This window comes from Pituophis catenifer, unplaced genomic scaffold (genome assembly GCF_029215685.1).
Source record: "Pituophis catenifer annectens isolate HBS135680 unplaced genomic scaffold, rPitCat1.0.hap2 SCAF_13, whole genome shotgun sequence".
Taxonomy (NCBI): domain Eukaryota; kingdom Metazoa; phylum Chordata; class Lepidosauria; order Squamata; family Colubridae; genus Pituophis; species Pituophis catenifer.
In genome coordinates, this window is record NW_027256893.1 from 10,645,349 (window position 1) to 10,663,579 (window position 18,231).

Sequence of the window (18,231 nt, forward strand, 5' to 3'; positions counted from 1 at the left end):
TAAAAAAATCAAAAATCTGTTTCCCAAAAGCACTTATAGGGGTAACAGTAAAGACCCAGTATCCTATGGAAACAAAGTCTTGTTCATTCAACTCTGGAACCTGATCAGTTTTCTTTAGAAAAATACACAGTTTATAGGAGATTTGTCCTGCAGCATGGATGGTCTTGATGCTAATTTTTACATATGATGTTGGAGTATTGCAAAATCTGCCTCTCTTGAACATGAGATCCAGTTCCACGAATGCTTTGCATTTCTATTCATTTGGCCCAGATGGGTTTTATTTTGTAGCAAATACGTTTCCAGCATTTTTCTCCTAAACCTCCTAAAACTTTACTTACTTGGAGTGTTATTTCTTCTTATCACAATTCTGTACTATGCCTCAGTACAGTACCTCTGTTTTGGAGTTGTTGCTTCTGAGGTTGGCCTGCAACCAGTGGTGGGTTTCAAATTTTTTTACTACTGGTTCTGTGGGTGTGTCTTGGTGGGTGTGGCAGGGCTTGGGCGTGGCTTGGTGGGCGTGGCAGGGGAAGGATACTGTAAAATCTCCATTTCCTCCCGATCAGCTGGGACTTGGGAGGTAGAGAATAGAGGAGGGTGGAGCCAGTCAGACTTTTTACTACCGGTTCTCCGAATCAAAATTTCCGCTACCGGTTCTCCAGAACTTGTCAGAACCTGCTGAAACCCACCTCTGCCTGCAACCCAACTGAGAAGAAAAGGACTGGATGCGTACACAGCACCAACATTTGAACTGGTTTTTAGATACAGCAGAACAGTGTTTTTTCGATCTCAGGAACTTTTAAGTTGTGTGGACTTCAATTCCCAGCATTCCAGCTAGGGAATTTTGGAAATTGAAGCCCACACATCTTAAAGTTCCCGAGATTGAAAAGCACTGCTGTAAACAAAATGGAAGGAAATTATTGCAGGTTGATGAATGCGTGTTTCCTGTAGGCAAATGCAAAAATCACTAGGCAGAGATACTGATTTCAAGATTGTTCACCTTTCTTTGTGTTGCAGGATAACACATTCCCTTCCAAAAAACTGAGCAAACATATCTTGAAAAGGACTCTGAAGATAACTTTTTTACTGGCAAACAGCCTTTTCTATACTCTCCTAGATTTATTCAGGGCTCTAACCACTCGACACCTTAGGACAGAACAATGACAAGAACAACAAAATCAGTTCTGAGTCTTTTCCAAATTTCTGCTCTGTTTCATTTCAGATAGTCCTAAACCACCCACTGAAGATGCATTCATATTATCTGACGAATATGGGAGCCAAGCGAGGTTGAAAAGGTCCCCCATTAAAAATCAGAAGGGTGGAAGTTTGAATGTTGAAACGCTGGTGGTGGCAGATAGGAAAATGCTGGAGAAGCACAGCAAGGAGAACGTTACCACCTATATCTTAACGGTGATGAACATGGTAAGGCAAGATGTTTGACAAATAAACACGTGGCTCTTGGAATGGGTTGAAGGTTAAGAGGGATAGCAGTGGTGAAGTTCAGTTTAGCATCTGGGTCGCAGGGAAATGCGGTGTACATTTCGAAATGCAACGTATTTGAATTATGGCTATGCTGGTTTAAAAATGCACACTTAAGTGCATTTCAGTGTTTCAAGAGAATTCTTTGCTTTGGGGAAGTTTCATAGGAAATGCCGGTTCACATCTATAGGGACTCTTCTGCTGTCTAGAAACAAAGTGGGGTGTCTTTCTTAGGTTGCTTCAGGTTGCTCAGGCTTAAATGCTTCATCCAGTATTTCTTTCTTATTTTATAACCGGTCCCTACTACCATGCGTATCAATGTAAAATCCAATGAAGTATAGTAAAGCGGCATAAGAACAATGTGAAAACTTGGTACCCCCACTTCATGGAAGTAGTAATCGGTCCCACGCTAATTTATGGTTAATGAAGCCAGAATTCTGTAAGATACAAATGCAAATTCAGCCCTTAGCTAGTGTTGTTTTAGACTCTTTGTCTGCCAAGAGAAGCTTCATGTAAAATTAATCTGGTCTTTGACAGAACGGCCTAATGAGGGGTGTTAGCAGCTTACTATGAGTATCTCTATGTGGGTCAGTGATTCACTATTCCCAGACTGACAAGGGCAATTTCTTTCTCCATAAATTTTCTGGAATCGGTCCTCCATATTTTGACGGCAAAATATAAAAAGGGAATAGTATGAAAGTAAGCTTTTCCAAGCTATAATCAATAGATCCACTTATCCGACACTTTCAGGAACTGGAAGAGTTTTCTGTTGCTGAATATTACATGCCGAAAATCTCTTCCAGCTAATGACAGTACCATTGCTTTGAAGCCAAGCACTTCAATGAAGCAAATTGGGTTGCCTTCCTCTGTGCCTCAATCAGGAGAATGATGTCATTCTATGGCACAAAGCATCCTGCTGAGAGGAACCTCAGCTTGCCTTGCACATCCCAATGTACTTGCAGTTTGAGATGTGCAGCCAGAAAATGGTTTGCAACTTGCATTATTGATCAAGAGAATCAACGCATCTCTGCCCATTTGAACAAGATAGAGCCAATCTGGCTTGGCCCAAGACTTATCTATTGTAGCATTGTGGTAATCAGGTATTCCCTGGATACTCACAAATGGAAGCTCACAAAGAGATGTATATTTAGATTAGGTTGGAAGGGACCTTGTAGGTCATCTAGTCCAAGTCCACCCCATCCTAGCAGGAGACCCTACGCCATTTGTGACAAATGGCAGTCCAATCTCTTCTTGAAAGCCTCCAGTGTTGAAGCTCCCACAACTTCTGAAGGCAACTTCTTTTCCATGGGTTGATTGCTCTCAGTCAGAAAATTTCTCCTCATTTCCAGGTTGAATCTCTCCTTGATCAGATTCCATCCATTATTCCTTGCCTGGCCTTCAGGTGCCTTGGAAAATAGCTTGATCCCTTCCTCTCTGTGGCAGCCCCTCAAATATTGGAACACTGCTATCATGTCTCTCCTGGTCCTTTTCTTCATTAGACTAGCCATGCCCAGTTCCTGTACCCGCATACAGAGAATGGATCAGTTAATGATCATATAACCATCCAACATGTCCCACTCTATCGTGGTATCCCGAAGCTCATTTCTGGAAGGCTAACAGGGTTGGGCCAGCTTCACCTCTTGGACAATGATGTTCATCAGGACAGAGGTTACAGCAGGAAGGTTTTCCTCCTAGAATTCTCTCAATGAAACTCCCAGGCTGACACCTCTTCTGCCGGACCTGATGGGATGGGTAGATGTTACTGGGGAGAGGTGGTCCCTCAAAAAACCTCCCATGCCATATAGATCTTTAAAAGTCATAACCAACACCTTGAATTGGATCCAGAACCAACCTGGCAGCTTGGGAAGCAGAGGTGTAATGCATGTCATTCTTGAAGCATACGTAACTGCTCCTGCTGCTACATTTTGCAGCAGCTGAAGCAGGGGTGAAATCCAGCAGGTTCTGACAGGTTCTGGAGAACCGGTAGCGGAAATTTTGAATACTATGGAGAACTGGTAAACACCACCTCCGGCTGGCCCCAGAGTGGGGTGGGAAATGGAGATTTTGCAATATCCTTCCCCCCAAGAGTGGGATGGGAATGGAGATTTTGCAATATCCTTCCCCTGCCATGCCCACAGAACCAGTAGTGAAATTTGGATTTCACCACTGAACGGAAGCTTCTGAATACTCCTCAAGAGCAGCCAACTGATGGTGTGTTACAGTGGTCCACCTGGAAGGTGCCTAGGACACAAGGCGCCTATGAATATCATTATTAGTAAGAACATTTATTCATCTATCTGTTCCCAATGTACTACTATTCAAGCAGGGAAGACTCTTTGAAAGAGTCTCGATTTAGTATTTGCCTGATGGGTCTTGCAGCGACAAAGATAGATAACAGATACTGAATGGAGTGCTTTCGTAAGCCGTTTCTTTCGGCCCCAGGATTCGACTGGGTCCATGCCCAGCACTGATAACAAACAAGCCACATTGTCACGTTAGATTAAATAGCACAATGCCATCAGTGCTGTGGCCCTGCTTGAGTGTTTACGCTTTGCTTCAAAGTGAGGAAGGAAATGAGGTTATGAACTTGCTCCCTCTTTCCCCTCCTGACCTTTCTCCTCGCTTGTGTTAGCAGGAGTGGGAGTGCATGCTTGCTTCTTTGGCACTAGACACAGCTACTTGAACCCCTTCATTAATGAGGAGGGTGCACAGAGCCTGAAGTTCAGGACAGAGGAGATACCAAGGTATATTATTTCCTTGAAGAAGGAATTTAAAGATTTGGTCTCGGGCTATAACACTCTTGCTGATTTCTGAAGAATCAACTGTCTTGCCTTATGAACTTACCTATTCAAGACCGTCTTCTGAACATTTACTGCAGTCGATTCTGTTCTGACCTAGGCTTCCCAAGAGCAGGAAGCAGACTCCTTGTCTCGACAAAAAAACCTTTTTATTAAGTTACTGTGAATTCCTCTCATTCACATCCAGCAAAGTCTTTCAAGGAAGAATTTACAGTCACAGAATTTATCTGGCTAGGAGAGCTGCCAGGCCGATATCTTCAAAACTTGGCAAGGAGTCTCTGAGAGTCACGAACCAATTAAGCAAACTAATTGTCTCCTGCAAACTCCACTCCCCTTTTGCTCCTCTTTATTCCCTATGAGAGGGGCCATTGTCTGAGTCGGCCACCAGCTCCACTGGCCACTGGCGGGCCACAACAGATTCCTCCTTTTGCAGTGGCTTTCTAAGATTCAGAAATGGCATGAGCCATACTGCTCTATTAAGCCATGATTTGTTTAATTGTCAACCACAATTGGTTAGATAATTTACCATATTGTTCGCTCCATAAGACACACTCCACCCCCAAAAAAAAGTGGGTGGAAAGGGTGCCGATCCTTTGGTGAATAGCAGCCGGGCTGTGGCGGCGGGGTCCTTTTACAGTGCTGAACCCCACCTCTTCTGTCTTTGTTATTGCCTGCCTCTTCTGTCTCTTTTCCCCAGTGTAGGAGTCAATAGGCAGAGCTGGCTATCTGTGGCCCTCTAAGGCTCCGTCTGAATTTTTTTTCTTGTTTTCCTCCTCTAAACCGAGGTGCATCTTATGGTCAGGTGCGTCTCATAGTGCGAAAAATACGGTTTATGATAACCAAAACTCTAAAGCTGAATAGACAAATGCAGTAGTTGGGGCATCCATAACATGTTGAATCAAAACCAAATGTGTAGTAGGAACCAGGCTAAGAGTTATTTTAATCGACCGCTCTAGAGGGAAAATATTTTTTGTGTGATTCCAGGCCCTTTTTCTCCCATAATAGTTGTCCTCTATTGTCCATATTTGCATGGTCTGTTAGAGTTTCCATCAAGAATTAGGAATGCTACTATGTCAATCTTGCGTCTATTTGATTAGATTAGTATTGTTGAGATATTTTCACATTTTCTCACCCTACCCCAAAGTATCTTTGAAATATACTGGTTTACCACACAATTTTTCCTGCACGATTTTTGATGAGGCTCAAACAAAGAGAGGATATGTTCCATGTGTCCCTCAAGCCTTCCATTTCTGTTTTAATTTCATAGTTGTGTCAGGAGTGAATTTCATCTTCCTATCGGTTTTACTTGTTTTTTTTTCCTTATCTTCTTTGCCATGTTAATCTTTTCACAGGTCTCAAGTCTTTTCAAGGATGGTACCATTGGAAGTGACATCAATATCGTTGTTGTGAGCCTTCTTCTTTTGGAGCAAGAACCTGTGAGTGATTTGTCATCATTTTTGGTCAGAATGTATTTTACATGAAGCTAGGGGTTGGGACATTGAGGCTCCCACACAAGCCTGTTACATAAGAAATTGCTCTGAAGAATTTATTTTCATGGTGATTCTCTTGAGTTTATGAACCATATGCAATAACACAATGAGTGTCAAATCCATAACAGTAACCCAGAAAAGTAGTTTCTCACAGAGTTTTGTTTAGCCAGAATTATTACAAAGAAAAAAGGATAAGGTTATAGAATCTTGGAAACTGGATTTGTACATATTTTAATTCACCCTTTATCAGGAGTACATTAAGGTGGGGCCCTTCTTAATTCTCTTTCTAACACTACCTTGCTTTAAGGGGAAACTTGTTTCCCTGTTTAGAAATGGAAAGGAATAGCTATGTGTATTTCTTCTGTGATGTTTGCAAATGTCCTTTGTCCTTCTTAGGCTTTTAGATGGGAGTCCATTGATTCTCAAGAGTATGTTCCCATGTGTTGTTGTTCCTTTTCCCTTGTTTTGTTCCTCAAATAGCAATAGCAATAGCACGTAGATTTATATATCACTTCATAGTGCTTTACAGCCCTCTCTAAGCAGTTTTACAAAGTCAGCCTATTGCCCCCAAACAATCTGGGTCCTCATTTTACCCACCTCGGAAGGATGGAAGGCTGAGTCAACCTTGAGCTGGTGAGATTTGAGCTGCCAAACTGCAGCTAGCAGTCAGTTGAAGCCGCCTGCAGTACTGCACTCTCACCACTGCGCTACCTCGGCTCTTATTGAAATGAAATATGAAAAATGTGAGTGGCTTTGTATTGTGCTAAGGATGATAGACTAATGGTTTTCCTCAAAATCAAATCAATAAAGGGCTCCAGAAAGATGAAAGCACTGAAACTGGGACTCAGTTTTAACATAGATGATGTCTTGAAAAGAAAGAGAGAAGAAAAAAAAAAAACTTGTCTACCCCAGCATGTGGGAGGGAGCGTACTGCTTCCCTTTTGCCTTTCAGCTCCAATCCAGGAGCCCTCAAGCAGTCGCATTCACGACAAACCATTTTATACCAAATTTATATTTCGCTGATAAAGAAATAGAATCTATACTATAGATCTATACTAGTCTCCCTTTATTTCTTTATCAGCGAAATATAAATTTGATATATTTATAATCTGCAGTGGTTGAAGATCATGTTTCACTTAGCTTTACTCAACAATTTGCCTTTAAAGGTTACATGGCTTTTTAAAAAAAGGTTGCCCATGCTGTATTGTCTAAGGACTGCTACTGGTTTCTGCTATATTTTCACAAGGTTCTTAAACTCACACTAAAAATACTAGACAGAAAAGATTTTTCATCAGAATGCTAAAGGAGCAAGCTCTTTTTCTGTTTAATTTTATACTAGAGACGTGCATGTATGTTCTGGCTGCATGCCTTGGTATTATATACATATAATTGAATTTGACTATCATAATAGGTGACAGAGATAACAGTTGATAATTAATTTGGCAGCCTTTCAAGGGTATTTCAAAATGGTTTTTGTTAGATAAGGAACCAAGACAAGGTAGTATAAGCTAAATGTAAACAAATGAAAAGGGAAAACGTGGCTGACTTACAGTATCCTCCAAAGCACCAGAGGGCAGGACACGAAATAATGGGTTAGAAGCCTGTTAAAGATCTAGATACAACCTAGAAGTAAGGAGAAGTTTCCTGACATTGAGAATGATTAATCAACGGAACAGTTTGTCTCCTGGATTTGTGGGTGCTCCATCGCCGGAGGTTTTCAAGAAGAGATTGGACAATGTGTCTGGCATGATATAAGGCAGAGATCTTCAAACTTGGCAGCTTTAAGACTTGTGGACTTCAACTCCCAGAATTCTGGGAGTTGAAGTCCACAAGTCTTAAAGTTCACAAGTTTGAAGACCTCTGATATAAGGCATCCTGCCTTGAGCAAGTGGCTGGACTAGAAGACCTGAGATCTCCAGCCTTATTATTCTATGTTCTAAAAAGTGGCCTTCAGAACACTGAATCCTAAACAGCATTCTTCTTAACAATGAAAAGCAAATGCAAATTTCATGTTCATGTCTCCATTTACTTTTTATTGCCCCCCCCCAGATCTTCTTTTCTTTTGTTACTGGGGATTGTGCTGTGCGATCATCTGTAATTTTTCTACAGGGGGGACTAGTGATCAATCATCATGCAGACCAGTCACTGAACAGTTTTTGCCAATGGCAGTCGGCTCTGGTTGGAAAGAACGGGAAAAGGCACGATCATGCTATCTTGCTTACTGGATTTGATATTTGCTCCTGGAAGAATGAGCCTTGTGACACTTTAGGTAAGACAAGAGAAACATGGGGACACGGATGGCAAATGATCTATTGGCAGAAGGGAATATTTGTAGCTCACGGTTCAACTGTGGGATCCTTAGTGCTCCCTGAGCTTGGTGATTTCCCTGCAGATGTTTCATTACTCAACTACTACATTGATGATTTTACCTAGTTTGGCAATGAAACATCTGCAAGAAAGCCACCAAGCTCAGAAAACACCAAGGAGCTCAAAATGATGTGTTATAAATACCGTAACCAATTGGCTTCAGAATTCATCAGGCAAACCTTGTTTTACTGAACAAGGTTCAGTATTATTTGTTTTACCAAATATAATTGGTAGATTAACAGAGGTTGCTGTTGCTATTAGCCAATCAATAGCAAACATTGCAGATAGTTTGAAGAAGGAGAAATGTGATTGGCTTAGTTGGTACTAAGGACTGTTGTTCTGGATAACTTTCTATCCATCTATTCTGGACAGTCCTATACATCTATGCTCCTATAGATAGTCCCAAGATCATGTTCAAAAGTATATATGATATTAATGTTAACATTTTATTAATTTTAATGTTTATTTTATTATCTATTGTTTCAATATTTTTAAATATTCTGAATATAGAGAGGAGAAGAGTATTAGGCTCAGGACTACATGAGAAGGGAATACACCAGAGGTGGGTTTCAGCAGGTTCTGATCAGTTCTGGAGAACCGGTAGCGGAAATTTTGAGTAGTTTGGAGAACTGGTAGTAAAAATTCTGACTGGCCTCGCCCCCAACTATTCTCTGCCTCCTGAGTCCCAGCTGATCGGGAGGAAATGGGGATTTTGCAGTAAACTTCCCCTGGATTGGGGAGAGAATGTATCCTTCCCCTGCCACGCCCACCAAGCCACGCCCACCAAGCCATACCTAGGTAGTAAAACCGGTAGTAAAAATTTTTGAAACCCTCCACTGGAACACACACACACACACACACACACACACACACACACACACACACACAGAGTAGCATGAGGAAACATTAAGCCTCTCTATGCATGTCTAATTGAAACTCCAAGGCAAAACCATTAGGAAAATACAGATTACGAAAAATCATACTGATCTCTTAACTTTTACTTATTCCTTCAATATTGACAGCAGGATTTGGGGCAATTGTAAATGACACCCCCAAAGAAGAATTACCTGGGTGAGAGGAACATGGCCACTGTGCTTCAGGAAGCTTCCCAGTTCTGTTGTTTTAGATTTTGGAAATATCGCTAGCCGACCATTCTTAATTCCTCCTGGCTGACTTTCAGAAAAGAATTGGCATCTCTTTTTAAAACCCGTTTTCCCAGCTGACCTAGACTGATGTTGAGTCAGCAGAGAAAATGAGCTCGTGTTAGTTTTGCAGACCAGCTGTTGCAGACAAGATGCATTTATCTTGGATTGACCCCGTTATTTCCATTTGTCTGTCTGTTCCATTTACACAAGGTAACAAAATATGCCGTGAATGTCCAACCTCTAAAACGTGGCCTCCATTTGCACAAAGTTAGGCAGCAGAATGGAATTCTTTTCATAATTTCATTCTTTTCCTCCACAATGCTTCCTATTTCTTGTAATTTCCTGGCAGGCTTTGCTCCAATCAGTGGAATGTGCAGCAAATACCGGAGTTGCACCATCAATGAAGATACGGGCCTTGCTTTGGCATTTACTATTGCCCATGAATCTGGACACAAGTAAGCAATTTCTCATGCATTTTTATCCCTACCGAATGCATCAAAGATAAATGCTTTTCATTCATTGCGCTCTGGGCTATTAACGCCCAGTTTGATATCAATTTTGGTTTTGGAGATCTGGTCGTAGGGTTTTATTGCCTCTTATAGTGACATTATATGAGAAGGAGGAGGCAATATTTTCAATCACCAAAGGTTATAGAGAAACATGAGAGGATAGTTAAAACCAGAGGTGTATTCAGATGGTTCGGACTGGTTCGGGCGAACCGGCAGTGGCGACTTGCAGGTGGGCCTGCCCAGGCGCAATCCCGTCCTATATCGCTGTGTTTTTTACACCGCACGCATGCGCCGATGGCGTTGTGGTCCACCTGTAGCCTGCGGAGTTGGCAGCGGAGTCGGACAGCGATGAGGCTGAGGAATGTCCTTTTGTGAGGAGGCCTTATGAAATGTCTCCCACACAGAAACTCTCCTTTGTTGGTTGACAGCTCCATTCAGCTCATCCTTTTTTTGTTATTATCAACAGCCAAGCTGCAGTCTTTGCATGCTAGGTGAATCCCCAATTCTGCATGAGCTGTTCCAAGCTATTCAGTCCTGACTCTGTAAACACACAGTGAACCACTGGCTCTGACCTCATGTCTGCATGAGTGGCCCTTTGACTGATTCCTCTTCATCTGAAAGGAAACGAGGAATTAAAAGACTAATCCTAACCCAGTGCTAATTTTTGCCAGGCGTTGTCTTGGATGGTTGGCGGGTGGGAGGCGAACCATAAAAAATGACTGTCGGGAATTCAGTCCTTGGACCTTTTGAATTGAGATGTGCACTATTTTGTGAGGGGGGGAGGATAGGGAAGGGGGGCAGAACTATGCAGGGACACATACTCATTACAATTGAGGCATGCTCACAACCTTCATCTCAGAATCAAATTTTTTTTTCCTGTTTCAAAAGTCTGCTTCATCAGCACAGATTGGTTAATCCTGTTGTGATATAATTCTACCCTTCTTTTCTCAGAGTAATATTATGATGACAGGGATTGGTTGGTCTCTGGATCAGATCACCCAGTAGATAAGTGGCAAAACAAACTGACAGGCCAAAACCATGAGACACAATCACAGGGTGAGAGAAAGTGAAGAGAGATGTTAATCCAGAGGCGAGGTCAGAAAAAACAGGGATTATCCAGAGATCCAGCCATGTATTTCTCTATGTATCCAATTTGTATGCTGTTAAAGGAATGACCTACTTAGCAATGAGGCAGGGACATTTTTATATGTAGTTTTTCTTTATTGGCCAAGTGTGATTGGACATACAAGGAATTTGTCTTTGGTGCATATGGTCTCAGTGTACATAAGAAGAAAAGATACATTAGTCACGAATAATAAGGTACAACACTTAATGTGTTGTCATAGGGTACAAATAAGCAATCAAATCATACTAGGAAACAATATAAATCGTAAGGATACAGCAAAAAGTTACAGTCATACAGTCATAAGTGGGAGGAGATGGGTGATAGGAACGATGAGAAGATTAATAGTAATAGTAAGGCAGATTTAGTGAATAGTTTGACAGTGTTGAGGGAATTATTTGTTTAGCAGAGTGATGGCATTCGGGAAAAAACTGTCCTTGTGTCTAGTTGTTCTGGTGTGCAGTGCTCTATAGCGTTGTTTTGAGGGTAGGAGTTGGACAATTTATGTCCAGGATGCGAGGGATCTTCAGATATTTTCACAGCCCTCTTTTTGACTGGTGCAGTATACAGGTCCTCAAAGGAAGGCAAGTTGGTAGTAACTGTTTTTTCTGCAGTTCTAATTATCCTCTGAAGTCTGTGTCTGTCTTGTTGGGTTGCAGAGCCAAACCAGACAGTTATGGAGGTGCAAATGACAGACTCAATAATTCCTCTGTAGAGCTGTATCTGCAGCAGTATAGATAGTAGACTGAGTTCAGTGAGAATAAAAAAGAATTATGCGATAATTTTGCATTATAATCTTCCGGTTTGATGATTGCACAGTAAATGACATTCTTTCTTGAGATTTTTCTTCTCCTTTTCCTCCTTTTTCCTAATTTTCTCTTTCATATCATTGTTGATATATCCGGACAGGAAGGATTTATGAAATGTCTTCCAAAAAAAAAAAAAAAAAAAGCATCTTGGAAAGACTGAGCTTCATTCATTTGCCAATAACTGCTAGGAAATTCCCCCACTGTCGTTTGTCCAAGCATGTGCCTTTCCAGCTGAATAATATGGGAAATTGGCAGCAATGGCCTTCACTTGCCTAGAGGCAGACAATCCTTTAGAAGTGCTGCCTAATGATCCTATTAGCAGTCAGATAGTAATTATGGAGGGTAGAGAACGTTTGAAACAATTAGAGGTAGGTTTTTTTTTTTTTTAAAAAAAATAAAGCTTATAAGTTTTAATAAAGGTAAAGGTTCCCCTCGCACATACGTGCTAGTCGTTCCCAACTCTAGGGGGCGGTGCTCATCTTCGTTTCTAAGCTGAAGAGCCAGCGCTGTCCAAAGACGTCTCCGTAGTCATATGGCCGACATGACTAAATGGAACGCTCACGGAACGCTGTTACCTTCCCACCAAAGGTGGTCCCTATTTTTCTACTTGCATTTTTTAGATGTTTTCGAACTGCTAGGTTGGCAGAAGCTGGGGCAAGTAACGGGAGCTCACCCCATTACACGGTGCTAGGGATTCGAACCGCTGAACTGCCGACCTTTCGATCGACAAGCTCAGCATCTTAGCCACTGAGCCACCGCGTCCCCTATAGGTTTTAATAGAACATCCTTATTTGGAAATGAAGGATCTCACCAATGAAGTTGATGTCAATTATGGAAACCAAAGGCTTAAAAATGAAAAAAAAAACTGGAGGGCAGCATTGGTAATATCCCCAAATTCTCTATCCAACTTGTGGGGATGAATAACATTGATGGACATTCCATAATTAAAATGGTTTATTCTCTTGGGAAAGGGCAGAAACGGTGCTCTATTTCCATGAACGAGGCCACCATCCCTTCCCTTTTGATCAGTTTCGCAACCTCAACCATTTTAAGATGCCTGGACTTCAACTCTCAGAATTCTCCAGCCAGCATGGAAATTTGGGGAGTTGAAATCCCCAATATCTTAAAGTTGATGAAGTTAAGAAACACTATCTTTGGTATCACTACTCCGTATGCAAATAATGCATGATGGATGAGGATGTCATTTTTTTTTTTCAGTCATAAAAGCTGTTGGCAGGGAGGCTGGGGCACAGTTTTATTCAACATTTCCTCTCTTTTTATTTTCATTTCTGGTGGGTCAGCATCACGGTGGACGGTCCTGGAAGAGATTCATTCTATCTCTTTCCGCTTCTTGTTCATGGGACCAAGGAATAATAAAAGAAACAAGCATTCCTCCCTAGGCAGTTCCCATTTAACCAATGCTAGAGAAAATAATTAATTAAGGGTTGAACTGTGGGGTTGTTGGGATTTTCTGAGCTTGGTGGGTTTTTTTTTGATGATGTTACCTAGTTTGGTAAAGCAGTATCTGCAAGAAAACCTCCAAGCTCTGAGAGCACCAAGCGCCCCACAGATCCCTTTTAAAGCAGGGGTGGGCTTCAAAAATTTTAACAAGGGGTTCTCTGCCTGGGTGATCGATGGTGGGGGTGGCCTAGTCGGCATCCTGCACCACGGTGGTGGTGGGTGTTTTTGACCTCCCCGGGCTCTGGAAGCTTTCCTTGAGCCTCCGGGAGGGCAAAACAGCCTCTCCAGGCTGTGGAGGCAGAAACGGGCCCATTCCCAGCCTTTCCAAACTTCCAGTAGGCTCGTTTTTCACCCTCCCTGAGCTTCCGCACATGCCCTGCACTTACCTGCATCCAAAACGGGCCGTGTGGGGACTCCTGGGAGGGGAGGGGCAGGGTGGGTAGGGTCAGCCAGGAGTGGGATTTGGGGGTTCTCTGAACTGCACAGAATCTTAGCTAGAGGGTCTCCCGAAACCCTGCAAACCCTCAGTAGCCCCATCCCTGCTTTTAAGTCACTGAACTAAGTCTGGGAAGCAATGATCTATAGCAACAGTAGCACCAGAAGAAGGCACATGATTTTTTTAAAAAAAATCAAAGCCCATTCATTTACTCCCCTCTTTCCAACTTTTCCATCCCTAAAACTTTGACATAGTTTTAGGCTGTCAAAGCGGAAAGGAGAAGATATAGAATAGCATTAAAATAATGTGTGCATTGCACTAACAACAGTAAGAATCTAATGCTCTACATGAGCATAAGCCAATTGATCTCTGTCCCAAATATCTTTTGCAACCATAAGGTCTTGCCCTGTTAATGGCTTTAGATGGCAAAAGATTAATGGAGCAAGCAAATCTTCTCTGAAAAGAAATGCTAAAGTCTAGATGCCATCACCGAGATGGCTGTTTTGTGTCAATAATCACCACCGGCTTTGCAAAATAACACAGGGGCATTTAAAGAGAAATGAATGCTTAGTCTTCAACGAAGCATTCATTTAGTTTCACGCATCACTCTTCTTTCAAGGAATTTCACTATGGCCTGTATTACCTCCACCGCTATTTTTGAAATATCAAGAATGGGTTGAACTTCATTGGGTTGAACTTCATTTTTCCGCAACCATTTCAAAGGCCCTAACTAATAGATCATTCTGGTGTTTTAAATCAGTAAGTTAGTTCACCAGGCAGAATTCTGATCTTAAAATATTGTGAGCTTAGATCACCCAGAGAAGCTTCTATAAGATAGTACCCTCCAGATGTGTCAGAGTTCAGTTTCCAGAATTCTCAGTAATGATGACCAGTTAGTATCATAAGTATAGTAAGTTTTTATTCCGGTTATAGATTATCTTATCTAGTGAGTGCTAATTTCTTCAAAGTTTCCCAGTTTTGTGCTACTATCCCTACAATACACTGTACCATTGAGTTCGAAACTGCTCACAGTTTTATATTTCTTCTGTTTTATTTTATTTTATTTTATTTTATTTATTTATTTATTTATTTTTATTTGATTTATATGCCGCCCTTCTCCGGAGACTCAGGGTGGCTTACAATGCGCTAAGCAATAGCCTTCATACTTTTGTATATTTATACAAAGTCAGCTTATTGCCCCCACAAACTGGGTCCTCATTTTACCTACCTTAGAAAGGATGGAAGGCTGAGTCAACCTTGAGCCTGGTAAGATTCGAACCTGCAGTAATTGCAGGCAGCTGTGTTAATAACAGGGTGCTTTAAACCACTTATTTTATTACATCTGTTCTTAATTATTTTATGCTGACTATATTTGTCTTTCTATTACACATATATTACAAGTAGGCAGCAATTCTACTATGAAATATTCTATTGTATCTGGCCTTGGTGCTATAATAAATTGATTTCTTTTCTTTTTTTTTTTTTCTGGGATGCTCAGTTTTGGCATGATTCACGACGGAGAAGGAAACCCTTGTCGAAAAGCTGAAGGTAACATCATGTCTCCCACTCTCATAGGCAACAATGGAGTGTTTTCATGGTCGGTGTGTAGCCGGCAGTACCTTAACAAGTTTCTCAAGTAAGTCCAAGCCTAGAAAATTGCATTTTTTTTTTCAAATCTGGAACCAGTTTTTGTGGAAGAGCAAAGCTTTTAGATGGTTGATGCTCTTTTTCACAGCACTGCTCAGGCAGCTTGTCTGATAGATGAGCCCAAACAAGCTGGACAATACAAGTATCCCGATAAACTCCCAGGACAGATCTATGATGCTGATACACAATGCAAGTGGCAGTTTGGAGCAAAAGCAAAACTCTGCAACTTGAGTTTCGTGAAGGTACTTTTAAATGTGGTTTTTTTTTTTTAATTGCAATTTCCTGACAACGTTAGAACTTGCACCGCAGAAGAACAATGAGATCTTAGCAAGAGGTTTATGAATGAATGGAGGGGTTCCAAGCAGCTTCAGGGTCTTCATGGTTTCTAAATCTTCAAATGGTTGGGCGAAGCCATGGCTTGCTTTGAAGGCATTGCTTTGGGTTGGAAGTCGAAGGGGCCCACTGTAACTGCAGGAAAAAGGATTGAGCTTACAGGAAGAAAACTGTAATTGTAGAGCGTATACAATGACTGTGTGTCCTTGTGTTGTGGAGGAAGATGAGGATCGGGGAATAGGAATGCCTCAGTTTCCCAATTCATTCGTGGCATCTATTAATCATGGGAATAGAGCTCAGTTTTGAGGATCTGCAAGTACAACTTCATGATGAAGATCAATTCAGTCCAGCTCGACTCCTGGTCAGGGCATTTGGGTAGCTTTCTTAACAAAATTACAGACGCTTGTCTCAACTCTTGGTCTAGCCAACAAAGAGTTTCTCAGGAAGCCTCTCATTCAAGGGTTAATGAGTTTTGATCCTGTTTAGCTTCCGAAATCAGCCAAGGTCAGCTAGGTACTGCCACCTGCTGAGCCATTTGGAAAAGTGATAACCTTACAACCTATGAAAAACCGAAGAATAAAAGCGTAGAAACAGTAAAACACTTTATAATATATATTGCATGGAACATACTATTTCTAGAAGAACAAAACTCTTGGAATGAAAATGCTGGTTTACTTTGAATATGAAAGCTAAAAGTGACAAGAGCGCTCTCTCTCTCTCTCTCTTGCTCTCTCTTACAAAAATATACTCAGGATATATGCAAATCACTCTGGTGCCATAAAGTTGGCCATCGCTGCGAGACGAAGTTTATGCCTGCTGCAGAAGGGACACTGTGTGGAATAAACATGGTAAATTAAAGAAACTGCAATAGAATGCACACCTCTTCCAGGTTGAAATGCATATTTTTGGGGTAGTAGGTAGTAACTTGTTTTGAACAAGGAATCTAAAAGAAAGCTATGTCTTAGATGGGTCTGGGATACTTTTGAGGAATGCGTTTGCATCTCAGGATCAAAATCCAGGTTCCAGATCCTTCTTGGTGAATGTGGGAGACACATCAGATGGGGCAGAAGCAAGCAGTCCCAGCATCAGTATCATAGCTAGCAGTGGCGAAATTCAAATTTTTTTACTATCGGTTCTGTGGGCGTGGCTTGGTGGGCATGGTGTGGTGTGGCTTGGTGGGCGTCGCAGGGGAAGGATACTGCAAACTCTCCATTCCCACCCCACTCTGGGGCCAGCCAGAGGTGGTATTTGCCGGTTCTCCAACTACTCAAAATTTCCGCTACTGGTTCTCCAGAACCTGCTAGATTTCACCCCTGGTAGCTAGTACGTATGGGGACGTGGTGGTTCAGTGGCTAAGACACTGAGCTTGTTGATCGAAAGGTCAGCAGTTCAGTGGTTCGAATCCTGAGTGTTGCGTAATGGGGTGAGCTCCCGTTACTTGTCCCACCTTCTGCTAACCTAGCAGTTCGAAAGCATGTAAAAAATGCAAGTAGAAAAATAGGGACCACCTTTGGTGGGAAGGTAACAGCGTTCCGTGTGCCTTTGGTGTTGAGTCATGCCAGCCACATGACCACGGAGACGTCTTCGGACAACGCTGGCTTTTCAGCTTTGAAACAGAGATGAGTACCGCCCCCTAGAGTCGGGAATGACTAGCACATATCTGCCAGGGGAACCTTTAGCTAGTATGTACATAGTTATGCTTATAGTCAGATGCCACCACTACTTACAGAAGTAGTGAACTCCTTTGTGATGTTATGATTTACAGTATGTATATCTGTAATGTGCAAGTGCTCATACTTAAGTATTTATATTTAAAATCAGAGCTGATAAGCAGATCCTCCTCCTCCTCCTCCTTCTCCTCCTTGGTATGGGGAATGAATAGAGATAATGAAACTCTGCAATTTGCTATTGTGCCATTTCTCTCCTCATCCTTAATTTCCATTACACATTACTTGTCTTTTCCACCCATTCCAACCCTCACCTTCCCTTCCCCTGAAAGGTAGGTTTGCTTCTAACCCATGCTTTGATTCATTGACAGCCATCATCCTAGCAAAACATGTTTTCTCTATTCCTCTTTCCTTCAGTGGTGTCGAAGGGGCCAGTGTGTACTATTTGGAGACCATGGTCCCAAACCTGTGAATGGCCAGTGGTCAGCATGGTCTAGGTGGTCAGACTGTTCTCGGACTTGTGGCGGAGGAGTTACGTACCAAGAGAGACATTGCAACAATCCCAAGTAAGGCCCTGCTATGAAAAGATCTCATGTTTCTCTCGTTATCTGTAATTCTGGTAGGTGACAATGGAATTCTTTTTTTTAATATCTGTCTGTCTGTCTGTCTGTCTTGTCTTTCTATCATCTACCATCTATCTATATCTATGTATCTATATCTATTGTCTGTCTGCCTGCCTGCCTGCCTGCCTGCCTGCCTGCCTGCCTGCCTGCCTGCCTATCTATCTATCTATCTATCTATCTATCTATCTATCTATCTATCTATCTATCTATCTACTTATCATTTCTTTCTCTCCCATCCATCCATCATCCATCCATTATCTATCTATCTATCTATCTATCTATCTATCTATCTATCTATCTATCTATCATCTCTCTCTCCCATCCATCCATCCATCTCTATCTATCTA

The 18,231-nt window shown here is 41.8% G+C and overlaps 1 protein-coding gene across 2 annotated transcripts in view; it reads left to right on the forward strand.

Moving 5' to 3' along the window:
* ADAMTS18 (ADAM metallopeptidase with thrombospondin type 1 motif 18) overlaps positions 1–18,231 on the forward strand; it is a 98,614-nt gene that overhangs the window by 34,311 nt on the left and 46,072 nt on the right. For both annotated transcript variants that reach the window (XM_070952820.1, XM_070952821.1), the window contains 8 exons: positions 1,220–1,419; positions 5,627–5,710; positions 7,874–8,033; positions 9,626–9,731; positions 15,113–15,250; positions 15,350–15,503; positions 16,347–16,442; positions 17,679–17,827. In XM_070952820.1, the coding sequence (XP_070808921.1) occupies positions 1,220–1,419; positions 5,627–5,710; positions 7,874–8,033; positions 9,626–9,731; positions 15,113–15,250; positions 15,350–15,503; positions 16,347–16,442; positions 17,679–17,827 (1,087 nt within the window). The remainder of the gene's footprint in view (positions 1–1,219; positions 1,420–5,626; positions 5,711–7,873; positions 8,034–9,625; positions 9,732–15,112; positions 15,251–15,349; positions 15,504–16,346; positions 16,443–17,678; positions 17,828–18,231) is intronic.